The 16,163-nt window shown below is 18.2% G+C and overlaps 1 protein-coding gene across 5 annotated transcripts; it reads left to right on the top strand.

Moving 5' to 3' along the window:
- Window positions 1–851: 851 nt before the first annotated feature.
- LOC412003 (GTPase-activating protein) lies at window positions 852–14,704 on the top strand. 5 transcript variants are annotated; one of them, XM_026438970.1, is made up of 17 exons: window positions 853–1,051; window positions 2,348–2,462; window positions 3,513–3,633; window positions 3,726–3,995; window positions 4,249–4,405; window positions 4,544–4,731; window positions 4,881–5,216; window positions 5,389–5,590; window positions 5,674–5,892; window positions 5,968–6,092; window positions 6,174–6,305; window positions 6,754–6,795; window positions 6,869–6,975; window positions 7,084–7,327; window positions 7,393–7,734; window positions 7,927–8,142; window positions 14,605–14,704. In XM_026438970.1, the coding sequence occupies exons 2-17, from the start codon at window positions 2,408–2,410 to the stop codon at window positions 14,612–14,614; spliced, it is 2,766 nt and encodes a 921-aa protein (XP_026294755.1). In that variant the 5' UTR covers window positions 853–1,051; window positions 2,348–2,407; the 3' UTR covers window positions 14,615–14,704. The 5 variants fall into 5 exon arrangements, with proteins under 5 accessions (XP_006572080.2, XP_026294752.1, XP_026294753.1 ...); XM_006572017.3 differs by lacking the exon at window positions 14,605–14,704 and having other exon boundaries at window positions 852–1,051; window positions 7,927–8,589; XM_026438967.1 differs by lacking the exons at window positions 6,754–6,795; window positions 14,605–14,704 and having other exon boundaries at window positions 852–1,051; window positions 7,927–8,589.
- The last annotated feature ends 1,459 nt before the right edge of the window (window positions 14,705–16,163 follow it).

Here is a 16,163-nt window from a genome sequence, read left to right as displayed (position 1 = left end):
ATATTATATTAATTAGCGGAAGTAAGTTTGTAAATAAAATTAATAAATCGATAATAATATATTATTGATTGATTAAATAGAATTTTTACATAAATGAATTAACAGACATGATAAATTTTAATATAAATTCAAATAATGCAGAAATATTCTTCTTCGAATATTATACATCTATATAATTTATGTTATAATTAAAATCAAAATATAGTTAAATTGATAATTTGATAAAATGAAAATTTGGATAATTGAGATTCTATTATATTATGATAAAATCATTTTTATTTTTATGTCTATTTGAATATTATGATTCTATTTGAATATTATATGATTCTATTTTAATATCATTGTCTTTTTTTCTTTTTTTTGAATTTTATGTATAAAAAGAATAGTGAAAAAAATAATCATATATCAATGAAAATATTTCATTTTTTTATATAGTTATAATAATATTATTATAATATAATAATATTATTCATTATATTCTAATAAAATCATTCATAAATTTAAATTATTATCATTTTTATTATATTGAAATTATATATTAAATTACTAATATTAATTATCGTCATTTATTTTTCTAATTGAATATTTTTCTAATTGAATATTTTTGTAATCGTTGTTAAATTGTGAAATATATATATATATATATATATATGTATATATATATATATATGTATATATATATATATATGTATATATATATATATTATTTTAAGAATATATTATTCTTCATTTTATATTCATGAAAAAATACACGGATACAAAGGATTAATTTATTATAACAGTTTTTTACTTTTTACATATATTAAATCTCATTATAGTTATTATTTTATTATGATTATATAATGATAATAATAAAATAACGAAACATTAATAAAAAGATTTAAAAAAAGAAGAATGATATAAAAGAATAAGGGAAAGCCAATATAGTTTATAGAGTTCTACAAAGAGTGAGGAGCAAAGAGAAACGCAGAGGAGAGGAAACGGGCTATTGCGCCATCAGGAAGTGGCTCACCACTTACACGAGTATAGTTAACTATACTCCAACATAGAGGTTTGTTCTCATTCTACGACAGGCAGACAAACTTAACGCATTGAAATAAAGATAGAATAGTTAAGAGTGATGAAAAGAACAGGAAATCATAGGATTAGTAATTTTATCCTGATATATATGAATATTAATTATCCAAAAAATGTATTTACAATCAAAACTAATATCACAATTCTAATATTCATAAAGTCTATATATGATTTTATTAATATGTAAATATATAATCCTTTTACTAATATTATGAAATTCAGTTTTTTTCATTTCATAATTTTCATGTTGTGTATCCATTTATATGTACATTTATTTATTTATTTATTTGTTTTTAATTTCTTTTTTAAATTCATTGATTTATTCATTCATTCTTTCATTTTTTCATTTTTTCATTTCTTCATTCATTCATTTATTTCTTCATTTTTCATTTTTTCGTTTGTACATATTTTTTATTATTCACAATTCAAAAATAAAAATTGGAAAAATATTATTAATTACAACAATTTGATATTTTTAATTAAAATTAAGAATATCAAAATCTATTTTCTAAACTATTTTGTAGATTAAATTTAAGCAATAAAATATTTTAACCTAAGTTACTAAATTCACTATATTTTAATATAAGTAACTAAATTTAGAAAATAATATTAAGTAGCATGAAGTCTCAATTATATCCATAATTTATAATATTTATATATTTTTTATAAAAAATATAAAATATTTAATTTTAATTAAATATAGAATCATTGTTATGGAAAAGATAAGATATTGTATAATTATATATATATATATATATAATTATATATGTATATTAATAATCATTAAATATTTAATGATTTTTCAATAATGAATGATTTTAAATTATTAAATATTCATTATATTTCATTCAGTAATTATGATTTAAATATATTATATACATACAATAATGTTTATAAATAAGATATATGAATAAAATTCTAATAATTAAATTCATTCATTGTGAGAGAAAAAAAATATAATGTAATATAATACAATGTATTGATTTATATATTTTATTATTAAAGTATTACAGATATTTATCTTATTGTTATTTCACATTTATTTTTATTGTTATTTCACATTTTTACGAAAAAATAATTATAAATAAATATTTGAAATTATTTTAAATAATTGATGAATTAATGACAAAATTACATATTATATTTATATTCTTGTTTCTGTTTTAATTAATTATAAATCAAACGTTATTAAATTTTTTCAAAAATCCATATTACTTAAAATTGGGTGCATATATAACTTAATACGGTCCTGTTTAAAATCCATTCACAGAATGAACGTACCGCCTTGTATTCTGTTCATGTACTCACTCAGTAGTGTCATGGAGGTAACATGGCCGAAGAGACGCGCCTAGTTCGCGTTGAAGAAAGATTAAAGATAAAAATTGGTACGAAAATTTATTAAAAACATCGTTTAATAAGAACGTGAAATTTCCAAAAATTATATGATGTGATAATATCACAAAATGTTGTTATTTAAAAAAATGTAATGTGTTCTTATACGCGTGCTACTTGTTTGGGTTTCATGTGGGATGTCACTAAATTTGATTTCTTTGATTTTATTATTTAAATGGAAAATTCTATTTTATAAGTCATTTTATGATTTCTTATATATATTTGACAAATTTATTATACAATTATATGAGAATGATATTTATGCTAAATTTTACGTGATCAACACGTAAGCGTACATTTTCGACTCCTACGCATCGTTGTCTCTATACAAATATATGCTTCTCGTTAGTTAATACTAAAAAGAAATGATTATTTTTATTAGTGTAATAGAAAATTATTATTTAATATTAATTAAGTTCGTTACAATTAATAATTACATGTTTCTTTCTTTTAATATTTTAATCATAAATGCACCGAGAATTTGTTTTGTTTCTGACATAGTTTTATACATATTAGTATGACAGAATAAATTTTATGAATACAAAAATAATATTTTTTGTATTAGATTTTTTTTATATATCTTTTTAATCTATAATTAATAATCTTGTTAATAATTTATTTATATTTTTTTAAGTTTTATATAATTTTTAAAATAAAATATAAAACTATGATTTATGCTATAAAATATAATATAAATTAAATATTATTAAAAAAATTCAATACTATTACATTTCTAATTAAATATTTTTTATAAATTTGATTATTATTTGTTAAAATTTTATTAAAACATTCTAAATTTATTAATATTTAATTAAAAATATAGTTAAAATATTTTCTGATTTATTATTGTTAATTTTATGAGATTCTTATAAATCAATTTTATAAGAAAAGATTTTTGATATTTCAGTAGTTTATATTTTTTGTTTTTATGGGATAAAATGCAAAATTCCATTTAATTTGTAAGTGAAAAATTAGTTAATTAATATAATTTTTTATAAATATTAAATATTTATTTATAAAAAAGTTTAATGAATTGCATTTAGGTGAGGTAAAAAATTTACAAAGCAGAAATCATGGATCTCCTGGTGCAAGAGATGTATATTGTGTATTATCTCTTGATCAAGAAGAAATATTTAGAACAACAACAATGGAAAGAACTCTCAAGTAATTTTTAATTTTTAATTTTATTTATATTATAAGTTGTGATGTATTCTTAAAAATGTAAATACATAAAATATTTCTTTTTTTTAATATAGTCCATTTTTTGGAGAAGAATTTCAATTTGAAGTGCCTAGAAAATTTCGTTATCTCGGGATTTATGTTTATGATCGCGATAGACATTTAAAACAAGATAAAATTTTGGGTAAAGTAGCAATAAAAAGAGAAGATTTGACAACATACCATAATAAGGAACATTGGTTTCCATTGAGACCAGTTGATGCTGATTCTGAGGTGCAAGGTAAAGCACATTTGGAACTCTCTCTCCAATCTCAAATTGGACATGCTCAATCTAAGCTTACAGTAAGGTAATTCAATTTAATAAATAATTATAAAATAAATGAATTATAAAACAATTGTAAAATAGTATTATATTGAATATATAAATATTATTTATACACATACATATATATATATATATATATATACATATATATAATATTATTTAATATTTTTGAGATAAAATAAATCATTTTACGAAACATTAAAACTATTTTTATTAAAAATATCATCTTTATTAAAAACATATTTCTAATAGATAATCATGATTGATTTTTATAGGGTGATAGAATGTAGTGAATTAACTATTAAAAATGGTGGCTGTGATCCATTTGCAATTGTTACAGTCATCTATAGTAATGGCAAACAAGTATTAAAACGCACAAAAATTAAAAAAAAAACAGTATCTCCATATTTTAATGAAACATTTATTTTTGAGGTAAAATTAAATAAACTAATTTAAAAAATATTTATATATCATTATAGTCAAATTATGTTTTATATAAAATTTTGATTTATATAAAACAATATTTCTTATACAATTATTTGATTTATTTATATAAAATTTTATTTGTAGCCAGAAATAACAGAATCTAAAGAAAAAGATATTTCCCATTATTCTCTTGAACATGGAGAAGTGAATGAAGTAGTTGTAGGTTTATGGCATGCATCTTCAGGAATGGGAGAACAGCCAGCTTTTCTTGGTGAAGTTAGAATTACTTTAAGAGGTCTACAAAAACAATCAACTAATTCAACAACTGCATGGTAATTTCTGTTTTTCAAATATTTTAAATGATTTAAAAATGTTATAATATAATAAAATTGGAAGGAATTATTATTAATATTTTTATTGGCATATAAAAATTTAATTACAAAAAATAAATTTAATTGTCATCATGTTTTATTATTAATAGGTATTTTTTACAACCTAGAGCAGTAAAACATCGTCCAAATAAAATTTCAAATAGTTCCACATCACCTGGTGTACTTCCAGGTTTAGGATCTCTACGATTAAAAATACATTATACAGCTGATCATGTTTTTCCATCAGCAATGTATGATAGACTTAGAAATTTGTTATTACAAAGTGTCAATATTCAACCAATAACATCTTCTGCTGTTTATATTTTGGGAGAAATTGTATCAAGTAAAATGGAAGCAGCTCAACCATTAGTTAGGGTATTAGTACATTATGGTCAATTGGTTTCTGTAATGAGAGCTTTAGCTAGTCATGAAATTTCTAAATTAACGTAAGTAAATAATGTTATTTTTAAATTATGTATTTACTATGATATATGCAGAATAATCATTATGAAAATTTGTAATATAATTATGTGTGTGTGTGTGTGTGTGTATGTGTGTGTATTGTTAAATATTATTTATACATATATATATATAATGTAATTGTGATTTTTATTAAAGTGATCCAACAACAATATTTCGTGGCAATACATTAGTAAGTAAGATGATGGATGAAGGTATGAGATTAGCAGGTCTCCATTATTTACATAGTACTCTTCGACCAGCTATGAAACAAGTCTTTTTAGAGAAAAAATCATGTGAAATAGATCCAACAAGAGTAAAGGATGCAAATACGATTCAAACTAATTTAACAAATTTAAAGGTATGCAAAATTTAAAGAAATATTTGCATGCAATCTTATTATTATGTTGAATAGTTTAATTATATACTTATGTGATTTAATAGGAATATGTCGAGAGAGTATTTACTGCTATTACAACATCTGGTGTACGATGTCCATCATTAATGTGTGAAATGTTTTGGTGCTTAAAAGAACTTGCAGCAACGCATTTTCCAAAAAATAAAGAAGTAAGATATTCAGTCATCAGTGGATTTATTTTTTTACGATTTTTTGCTCCTGCAATATTGGGTCCAAGATTATTTGATATTACTACTGAACAAATTGTAAGGCTGATATTGAAAAAAAAAATAATATTGATAATTTATAATGAAATTGAAATATATTATTATTTATTTTAGGATTCTCAGACTAATAGAACTTTAACATTAATTTCTAAAACAATTCAAAGTCTAGGAAATTTAGTAAGTTGTAGAGGAGGAGCAGGTAGTGTTTGTAAAGAAGAATATATGGAATGTGTGTACAGGTATACAGAAATAAATATTGTTTTGAAACTTGATTTATAAATAAATAGATTATATATATTATATAAATATTACTTTTTTAGAGAGTTTTATACAGAAAAGCATATACAAGCAGTTAAACAATTTTTAGAATTAATATCAACTAGTAGTAATAGTAATATTGCAAAACAGCGAACAAGTATTCAACAAGAACAACCAATTGTATTAAAAGAAGGGTATGTTTAATAATTATATATTAGCATATTATATTAATGTATCTTTATTATATTTCTATTTTTTTTTGTTTCATAATAATTATTATAATAAACAAAATAAACAACAAGCTCGTTGATATAGATGAGCAAGTTTTATTATGTAATTATTTTTCGCACATTTAGTAATTTTGAATTTAAATAAAAAACTATACAAACGGCCAGATCCATGACGATTTGCGAAGTAATAGCTATAAAAAAACATTCTCGCAATTAAACTTGCTCGTTTACATTGGGTTTTAAATAATTGCAATGATTATAATACATTAAAATTTAAAAATATTTTATTTAATTATAATTATATTATATTATATACTTTTTTATTATTAAATATTAAATTTATTAAATCAAATTAAAATAGTTTTATTCATATATAAATATAATTATTGCTAATAAAAAGCATTTATAATAGAATATATTTTCTCTTCATGCATACTGCTGATTGTAAGAAGAGGTTTGTAATACTTATTTTTAATTTTAAAATTCTATAAATATATATTATTATTATTGATATTATTTGATTATAGAGTAATGATTAAAAGGGCACAAGGTAGAAAACGCTTTGGTCGGAAAAATTTTAAACAAAGATATTTTAAGCTTACTACACAAGATTTATCTTATTCAAAAACAAAAGGTATATAAATAAATCTTATATTCTATATCTTTAAATAATAGATTGATTTTTAAGAATATTTTTAAAATTAATTTTAAAAAATTATACATTTGACATTACATTTTATAGGCAAGGAACCTTTATGTAAAATACCCCTTGAAGAAATATTGGCAGTTGAAAAACTTCATGAAGATTCTTTTAAAATGAAAAATATATTTCAAATTATTCAATCACAGAGGGCATTGTATGTTCAAGCAGGAAATTGTGTAGAAGAAAAAGAATGGATTGATATTTTAACAAAAATTTGTCGTACAAATAGTAATCGATTAGAAAAATATCATCCAAGTGCATATATTAATGGTCATTGGCTTTGGTATGTTATTTAGCATTATTTTAATTGATATATCTTTCAAATTCATTAATAAATATTGCTTATAGTTGTAAAGCAGTAGCAGAAATTGCTCCAGGGTGTAGTGAAGTATCACCGGGAGTAGAAGCTGGATTGCGTATGGTTTTAGATCCAGATCGAGATTTGCAACGAATACATTCTCTAATATTTACAAATATGCCACGTCTCGAAACTTTAATGAGTGCGTGTGAGTGTCAAGCTGTTTATGGGGCTAATGATATGTGTATTATACCAGGTGGTGGATCTCCTATAGAAGATGTGCCATCTTGTTTTAAAACTTTAACTGCATTAAGAGAAGCTGCATATGCTTTACAGCACGAACATAGAGCTTATTTTAGGAGATTAGCACGTGATACTAAATATGGAAGCAAGTAAGTTAATTAAAACAAACTAATATATTTTTTAACTACAATCTCATAGCTATAATTGAGCTATAATTGAATTATACTTAATATATAGTATAGTATAGTATAGTATAAATATAGTATAAATAATATAAATAATATAATATAGTATACATAATATATAATATATAATATAAAATAACATTATTACTATTATAGGCAAGCTCCAATTGGAGATGACAATTACCTTCATTTAGCTGCAAGAGCTGGATTTGAAGGCCAATTAACAAAACGTGCTTATGAAATAGATAATCTAAATCACTACATAGAATCAGATCATTGTTATGACAGTGGACTTTCTAGACGAATAGAGGATCAACAATCATATGATGAAACATTTAGAAAACGTCTAGATTCTGGTTCAATACATCGTAGGTATGAAAACGAAAATAATATACTACGACGATATGAAAATAATACCGAAATTATTAAAAGTATTCAGAATGATCTCAAAACATTTGATCATAGTCTAAATAATACGTTTAGAACAGATAATTCTGAAAAAAATGTAAATTTAGAAAATAATAGAATTTTAGATAATTCAAATGTTTTAGCAATAGATGAAATTAATATTTCTAGTACATTACATTCAAGAAAGTTCAATAGTTATGACCATACTAAAATATTAAATGAATGTACAGTAACAAAGTTTAAAGGTGGTAAATCTGATATATCTTGTAATTCTATAAATGATCATACTAATTAATTCAATTAAACTTTGAAAATGAAAATATGTTCCTATAAAAATTTTTAAGATATTATTTCATATATTCATATTATTCATATCAAGATTGTAATGATTATTTCTTGCAGATATATACAGTATATATGGTTTAAGTGTATGTATTAAATATAATTCAAATTGAATTATATTTAATTTGAAATATAAAAAATTATCTATATAAAAAGATATTATTTAAAAAAAAAATTAAGATTTTATTATAGTATAATTTTATTAATCTTTCAACAATAAGTCATTATATGAATGAAAAATATATGAATGAAAAAATTTTCAAATGTTATCGAGTACTACATTTTAAAGAGTAAATATTTAAATGAAATGAAAATGATACCATTTAGAAACTTATTTCTTCAAAATTCAAAATTAGTATATAAAATATTTGATAGCAGAAATAATACAATGTATATACATACATTGATCAATAACATAAAAAAATATAGTCACATGTTATACATTGCTATTGTTGAAAAATATAATAATTTAAATGTTTATTATTAGTTCATTATGTATTGTTATCATTAATCATTTTATATTGTCTCTTTTTTCTTTTTTGATAATTAGATAAAATGTTTTAAAAGAAATTATTTGATTCAAATATTAAAAAATCAATAACAAATATTAAAAAGTCTTCAAAAATTATTTTTACAGAATTGTTTTTTTAAAAATAATATTAATAATTAATTGATATTGTTAATATCAATGATTAATTGAAATTCATGTTAAAGATAAATTAATTTGAGCTAAAAATAAAATCTTCTACAAGATGGTCTTCTCGCTAACTAAAGGCAATTAATCATTAATTTTTTCATGAAAACAAAATTGTATTAATGTAATATCAGATCTCGATATTATTCAGATTTGAAAAATATATATTTGTGAAATAAAGAGAATCAATTTTTTTTTTTATTCTCATTTTGATTCTGTTTTTATTTCATAGATATGCAAAATATATTATCATCATATTGCAGTTACTAATAACATAATGGCTTCTAATGACAGATTTTTATACAAATACAGTGCAATCATAATTCATAGCACTGAGTTAATTAGTAATAGAATTCTTCAATGAATATATATGTATATGAATGTACTCAATGAATTCTCATATACAAAATCTTTAAAATCTTAATTTATATATAATTAAAATTGTTTAATTATTTATTTTGGTTAAACTTTTTTTTGGTGAACATAAAATTTTTTATTTTTATATTATCTTATAGTATTTGATAAGCATAATCCTAAATATAATATATAATAAATTTTAAATTACATTTAGCTTGTTTGAATTGGAACATTTAACATGTATTTAATTAGATTAATTTTTTTTAATGAAATATTATGTAATGCTTTCATTAAAAATGTAATCTATTTTACTAATACTATTTGTTTACAGTTAATATGAATGATTCAATATATAGATTGAATGAAATATGATACATATCATATACAAGTATGAAGTTAAAATAAGACATAAAATATTTATAATTATGTTCACAATTTTTAATACAATTAAAATTTTTATTAGATTATTTTAAATATAAAAAAAAAAGCCAAAAATTTTATGCCCGCCAAAATGAAATTTAATTAATAATAATAATTTTTATTTTTTTTTACTTTAATTATTTAATTTCCATTTAAATTTAATTCTCAGGTTCTTAAGTCTTATGTTATTTATCTTGATTTATCTATATTTTGTTGCATAACAAATTTGTATAATACAGATCAAATTTCATTGAAATCTTTTTTCAAATTTGTCGCTTTGAAAAATAATTTCAAAATTTTGTTAAAAATTTCTAATAAAAAAATATTCTAATTGGGATAAAGTTTATATATTTTGATGTGATCTACTTAAATATAATTTGCTTATATTCTGAATAGAATATAAAAGATTGATTGGAAAGATAATTAAATCAATATTAATTAAATTCATCTTTGTTTAAAAGTACCGTCATTTAATATGTTCAATCTTTCCATTCTCATTTTCTCTTATATTTTTACCAGAAAAACTGTGATTAAATTATTTAAACTCTTGTTTGATTCCATTTTGATTTCCATTTCTTTTTTGTATAATTTCTTAAATCATTGTTATTTTCTTAAATAATTTAAATTAGCTTTAACATTTGTTTCTCATCATTATATTCCTTTATTCATTTTTTAAAATTAATTTAAAGAAATTTTATAATATTTTTCATTTATTTATAAAAGATATTAAAATTTTTTAACATTTTTACTACATTGAATCAAATCTCTAATATTACATTAATGCATTATAAAAAAAAAACAAAATTAAAGAATAGTTATAGATAAAAATTTAACATAATTTATATTTGTTACAAATTAATTTTTTTAAAGATGCAATTTATTTTCAAATAAAAATTATTTGTTTTTAATCTATTAATTTAAAAGTTACTTTTAAATTAAATACTCAACTATCTGATTATATATTTACATATAAAAAAATTTTTATTTTATAAATAAAATTAAGCATGTTAAATAAATAAAATTTAAAAAAATATTACATTTGTAATTATTACAAATTGCATTAGTAGCTAACAACAATCAGTGTCAATAATGCAATTAAATGTTTATAATTGATTTTTATTTTGAGATCATTAACATTAAATTGTTTTGATTTTTTCTTAATATATAAAAAAAATATAATAATAAACATTTATATATTTATCTAAATTTTTTAAATTATTGTTACTGATATAAATAATGTAAAAAATAAATACAGTAGTAGAAAGTTTTAACAATCGAATTTGTTCAAAATTAATGTCAAATTATTGAATTGAAACTAATATTTTGAAACAAAGATTAAAAATCAAAGTTGAAAAAATAAAAGCTGAATTATATATATAAAAAAAATAAAAATGTATATAATAAATAAAACAAGCACTCTTTGAAGTATTTTTTTAATATATTCTAATAGTGATTTTATTTATGAATATTTATTAATAATATTATAAATAGTGTTAGTTAGAAATATGTATATAATAATAAAATATATTTTAAATAATTATTAATTAAAAATATATAAATATAATATAAAATAAATAATAAAATAAATTAATATGAAAATAATACATAAAATAAAAAACAAGTAAATAAATAAAAATAATTTATATAAAATTATATTATACATCAAAAGAATTAAATATTAAAATTAAAGTAACTTTTAAATTAATAAATTAAAAACATTTTAATTTATAATAAAACATTTTTAAAAAAATATTTAGAAGTAAAAATATTATTATTATTAATAAACATATATCATTAATAACACAGAACTTAAAGGATTTTTTAATTTTATTTATGGACATTATTTAAATGTCATTCTGTATTCATTCTCAAAGAGAATATATAAATCTCACAAATGTTTTAAAATTTCATTTCATTCCAAATTATTAAATTTTATAATAAATATTGTCACCAAAGGTAAAAATTTATAATATTATGTAAATGATATAGAAAATTTTTATAATATCTGAATACAAAATTATTACAAACAATCTAGAATTAAAATCATTATCAAGTAAAAATTGTCTGTGACAATTTTTTAATTTCTTTATAGTTTTTTTCATATCTATAAAAAATATAATAATTTTTAAAGAGTATAATTCATTATCGTTATTCATTTTAAATTAGTAAAATAGAATTGTAAATATAACTTGTATAACAATTTGTATTCATTTTTTATAATAAAAATATTAGTATTTTATATATAATACAAATCTATATATTATACTTGACTTATTTTTATTTAGATTTTTATAAATCTCATTTTAAATCAAAATATTTTGTCAAATGTTAATTTTTTTTCGTAAAAAAAAAATATATATTTTTAATATATTTAATATACTTTTATATATTTATATAAGTATATTTTATATACTTTTAATATATTTTCTTTTTTAATTTCTTTAAACTTTCATTCATTTAGCTAATATTATTTTAAAATTTATAAAGCTCTCTTCTATCTTATTTATTAAATTTTCCATTTTAACAGTATTAAATTTTTAAAATGTTAATAAAACTTATAATGTTTCTGATTGATTTCAATTGTTTATATTATAAAATTTATGATCAATAATTATTTATCACAAAATTATTCGTAATAAAGATTTTTTTTATATAATAAAAATTTTTTCTTTTCATATAGGCACAAATTATATCTATTTATATTTATCTACATTATATCTACATTAAAAGTATTAAAAAATTTATTAAAATCAAAAAATATCATTTAATGTTTTTTATTGAAATATAACTAAAATACTAAAATCATCATAAATATGTATTCTTCTTAAGCTAATAAATGCATTATTATTCATCATTAATTTTTATGTTATTTATTTACAAAAAACTTGATGTTACATCACAATATATTTTATCACAAATAAATTTTGTAATATTGAATTTTATTATATTATGAATTTATGAAATTAAATAACAATAAAATAATCATATCAATAATATATAATATATAACTTCAGAAAGAAACATTATAAGTTAAATTTTTTAGTAATCAATCAATTAATATTATTTGAGTAACATAAATGGTGTTTATATTATAAAAAAATATATTTATTAAAGAATAGAGATATTAAATAAATTAGAATAAAATTAAAACATTTTTATAATTGTGTTTCTTAAAAATATTTGTAGATCAATGAATTATATCATTCATCATAGGATTGAATTTATTTTTTTTATTAATTATAATATGATAACAAAAACATATATATTACTTTATTTAAAAAAAACTATATAAAAATAATTTCAAAAATTGAAATCTTAAACATGAAAAAGAAAATGGAAATAGAATTTTTATTAATATATTTGAATTTTATAATCAAATTGTTCATATTATAAATATATATATATATAACTGTATATAACTATAATAAAGTTATTTATTTTTAATTATAAATAACTCACTATATGTTTAATAATACGTTTAATGTGTTTAATAAAACCAAAAAATAAAATGTTATAATATAAGTATTTAATAAATATAATAATTTTAAATACGAAATGTTCACACAAAGTAGGTAAAAATTTAAGATGATTAAGAAACAAATACAAAAGTTCATATGCAAAAATATTCATTCAAGTTTATTTTTTAAATCACGTAGCATTTACTTTTGAATTGAATGAATGAAATGAAATATGATGGAATGGATTTTATTTTTGAAAGATAAAATCATACAAAATTAAATTATTTAAATAATTTAAAAAATAAACTTCAATATTTTTGCATATTAATTTTTATATTTGTTTTTTTCTTTATTATGTTTTCAATTTTCTATCTATTTTATGCGAATATGTTAAATCTATATGAATAATTACAGATAATTCCATAGTAAATAATATAAAAATAATAAAGTTTGTACTAACATGTAATTTTATTTTATTAATTATAATAATATTTAAATATGAATATTATATAATAGCATGAATGAAATATTTTTATAATAATTTTTATAATAATAATCAGGCATGAAATAAATTTCTTTTTTTCTTAAATGAATAAAATTAATAATAAAATAAATATACAAAAATTGTTATTATACAAATTACAACACTTAAACTAAATATACTGTACAATTTTTTTGTATATATTGTTGACTCTCCTTTAATAAGGAGTTTTCATTTATTTATGTATACATTTTTATTAAATTAATAGCTTTTTAATTGCATAAATTCATTATATATAATAAAAAATACAATATACAATGCGCAATGTTTTAAGAAATAATTCAAATACTTTTAGTTATCATACTACATATATTTTACTGCAATAAAATGTTTTCTATTTATTTATTTATATTTTATTCTACAATATAAGATCTAAAAGATATATATAAATATAATAATGAATTGTATTATCAATAAATTAAATTAGCAATCTCATTATTAGATAAATATATTGTAATCAATATTCATTAAAACATATTGCATATTTAATGTACAATACATTTTTAATCAAATTATTGTTTCATTTATATTTTTATAAGATTATAGTACTTCTATTTAATGTTATATTTTTATTAATTAATAATTAGTAATATTTGTATAATTCTAATTTTTAGATGTTTGTAAAAAGAAGCAAAATATATACTATACATTGTATAGTAGTTTGAATATTAGCAAAATACAATATTAATTATAATAATTTTTATACGCTGAAATCAAATAATACAATATAAATACAAAATCAATATAAATAATATTTAATTTGTAAATAGTAGCATGATAAATATTGTTTTAACAATGGTTTTCAAATTTGTATGTTTTAATGTAATTTACAGAAAAAAAAATGTGTATAAAATTATAAATTATATATATTATATATAATTATATTAACTTTTTATGTTAAACTTCATAAAATTTTCATCTAATTTATTTTTATTTTTATTCCATTCTTTTAACTGTGTACTGATTTATAAACCAGATATATATATATATCTATTAAATTGCATTTATTGAAAATCTTACATTGAAAATATTAAAATGAATACATATTATTTGTATCTTTATTTATATTTTCTCGAAGAATATCAGGTCTGATTTCAAATGAATATATATTATTTATTTCAAACAAAAATACAAAATTTTAAATATATCTATTTAAATATTTTTAAATATATATGATTTTATACATATAAGTATAATATGTTTTTAATATAATATATTTGTAAATAGATATAATTATATTTTAATATTTAAACAACTTATAATTGTAATTTTGTTTTTGTTTTGATTGTTTTTGAATACTTACTCTAAGTTAACTTAATTATTATTTTGAAATAATCTTATGAATATAGATAAGACTGCTCTTTAATAAAATTTTATTTATATTTTATTTAATTTGTTGAATATTGGTCACTATAAAAATTAGTGACTAATATTATTTATTATTATAAAAAATACATATAATTATTATATGTAATAATTTTATATAATTCAATTTTTTGAGGCTGCAAAACTTATAGTCAATTTTTTTATTACAAATTTTATCTTTTATATTTATAACTTATTTTCAAAATTTATTATATATCAGAAATTGATAATAATTTTCTTTTTAAAAATATATATGCAGTAGTAATTGCTTACTATCATATAAAATATTTTTATAAGATTAATAAAATATTTTATAAAATGAACTAAAAATTAACCAAATAGAAAAAAGGAAAAGAGCGAGCAAAAAAGTGAGAAAGAGAAAAATATATATTTTTTGCAATATTTAATAAATAAAATAATCTATTTAAATCAAATAAATTAATAATTTCTTAATGTATAATTTGTAATTTCCTGATTTTAAATATATTGATAGTATTGTTTTATACGTATGAACCTTCAGAATTTTTTAAAATTAGATATTAAATATAAATAATTTATGATGTAATACATGCGTATATACGCGCGCGCGCACACAAAATATAAATATATTCAATTTATTTTATTTTATAATATAAAATATTCTCTAATTCAATATTATTGTAAATAGAATTATTGAATTTCTCATTACTTCTACATATAATATACTATTAAATTACAATTAAATTATGAAATAATTATAAAATATTATACATATTCATATTCATATATGTAAATAAATAAATAAATATATATATATATATATATATGA

Source organism: Apis mellifera, linkage group LG2, assembly GCF_003254395.2.
Source record: "Apis mellifera strain DH4 linkage group LG2, Amel_HAv3.1, whole genome shotgun sequence".
Taxonomy (NCBI): domain Eukaryota; kingdom Metazoa; phylum Arthropoda; class Insecta; order Hymenoptera; family Apidae; genus Apis; species Apis mellifera.
The sequence above is the reverse complement of the archived record's forward strand: the minus strand, read 5'-3'. Positions and strand labels throughout refer to the sequence as shown.

Coding starts and splice junctions, on each gene's coding strand:
- LOC412003 (XM_006572017.3), top strand. CDS start 2,408: ATGGCCGAAGAGACGCGCCTAGTTCGCGTTGAAGAAAGATTAAAGATA. Junction 3,634..3,725: donor ACAATGGAAAGAACTCTCAA/GTAATTTTTAAT, acceptor TTTTTAATATAG/TCCATTTTTTGGAGAAGAAT. Junction 6,796..6,868: donor ACTGCTGATTGTAAGAAGAG/GTTTGTAATACT, acceptor ATTTGATTATAG/AGTAATGATTAAAAGGGCAC.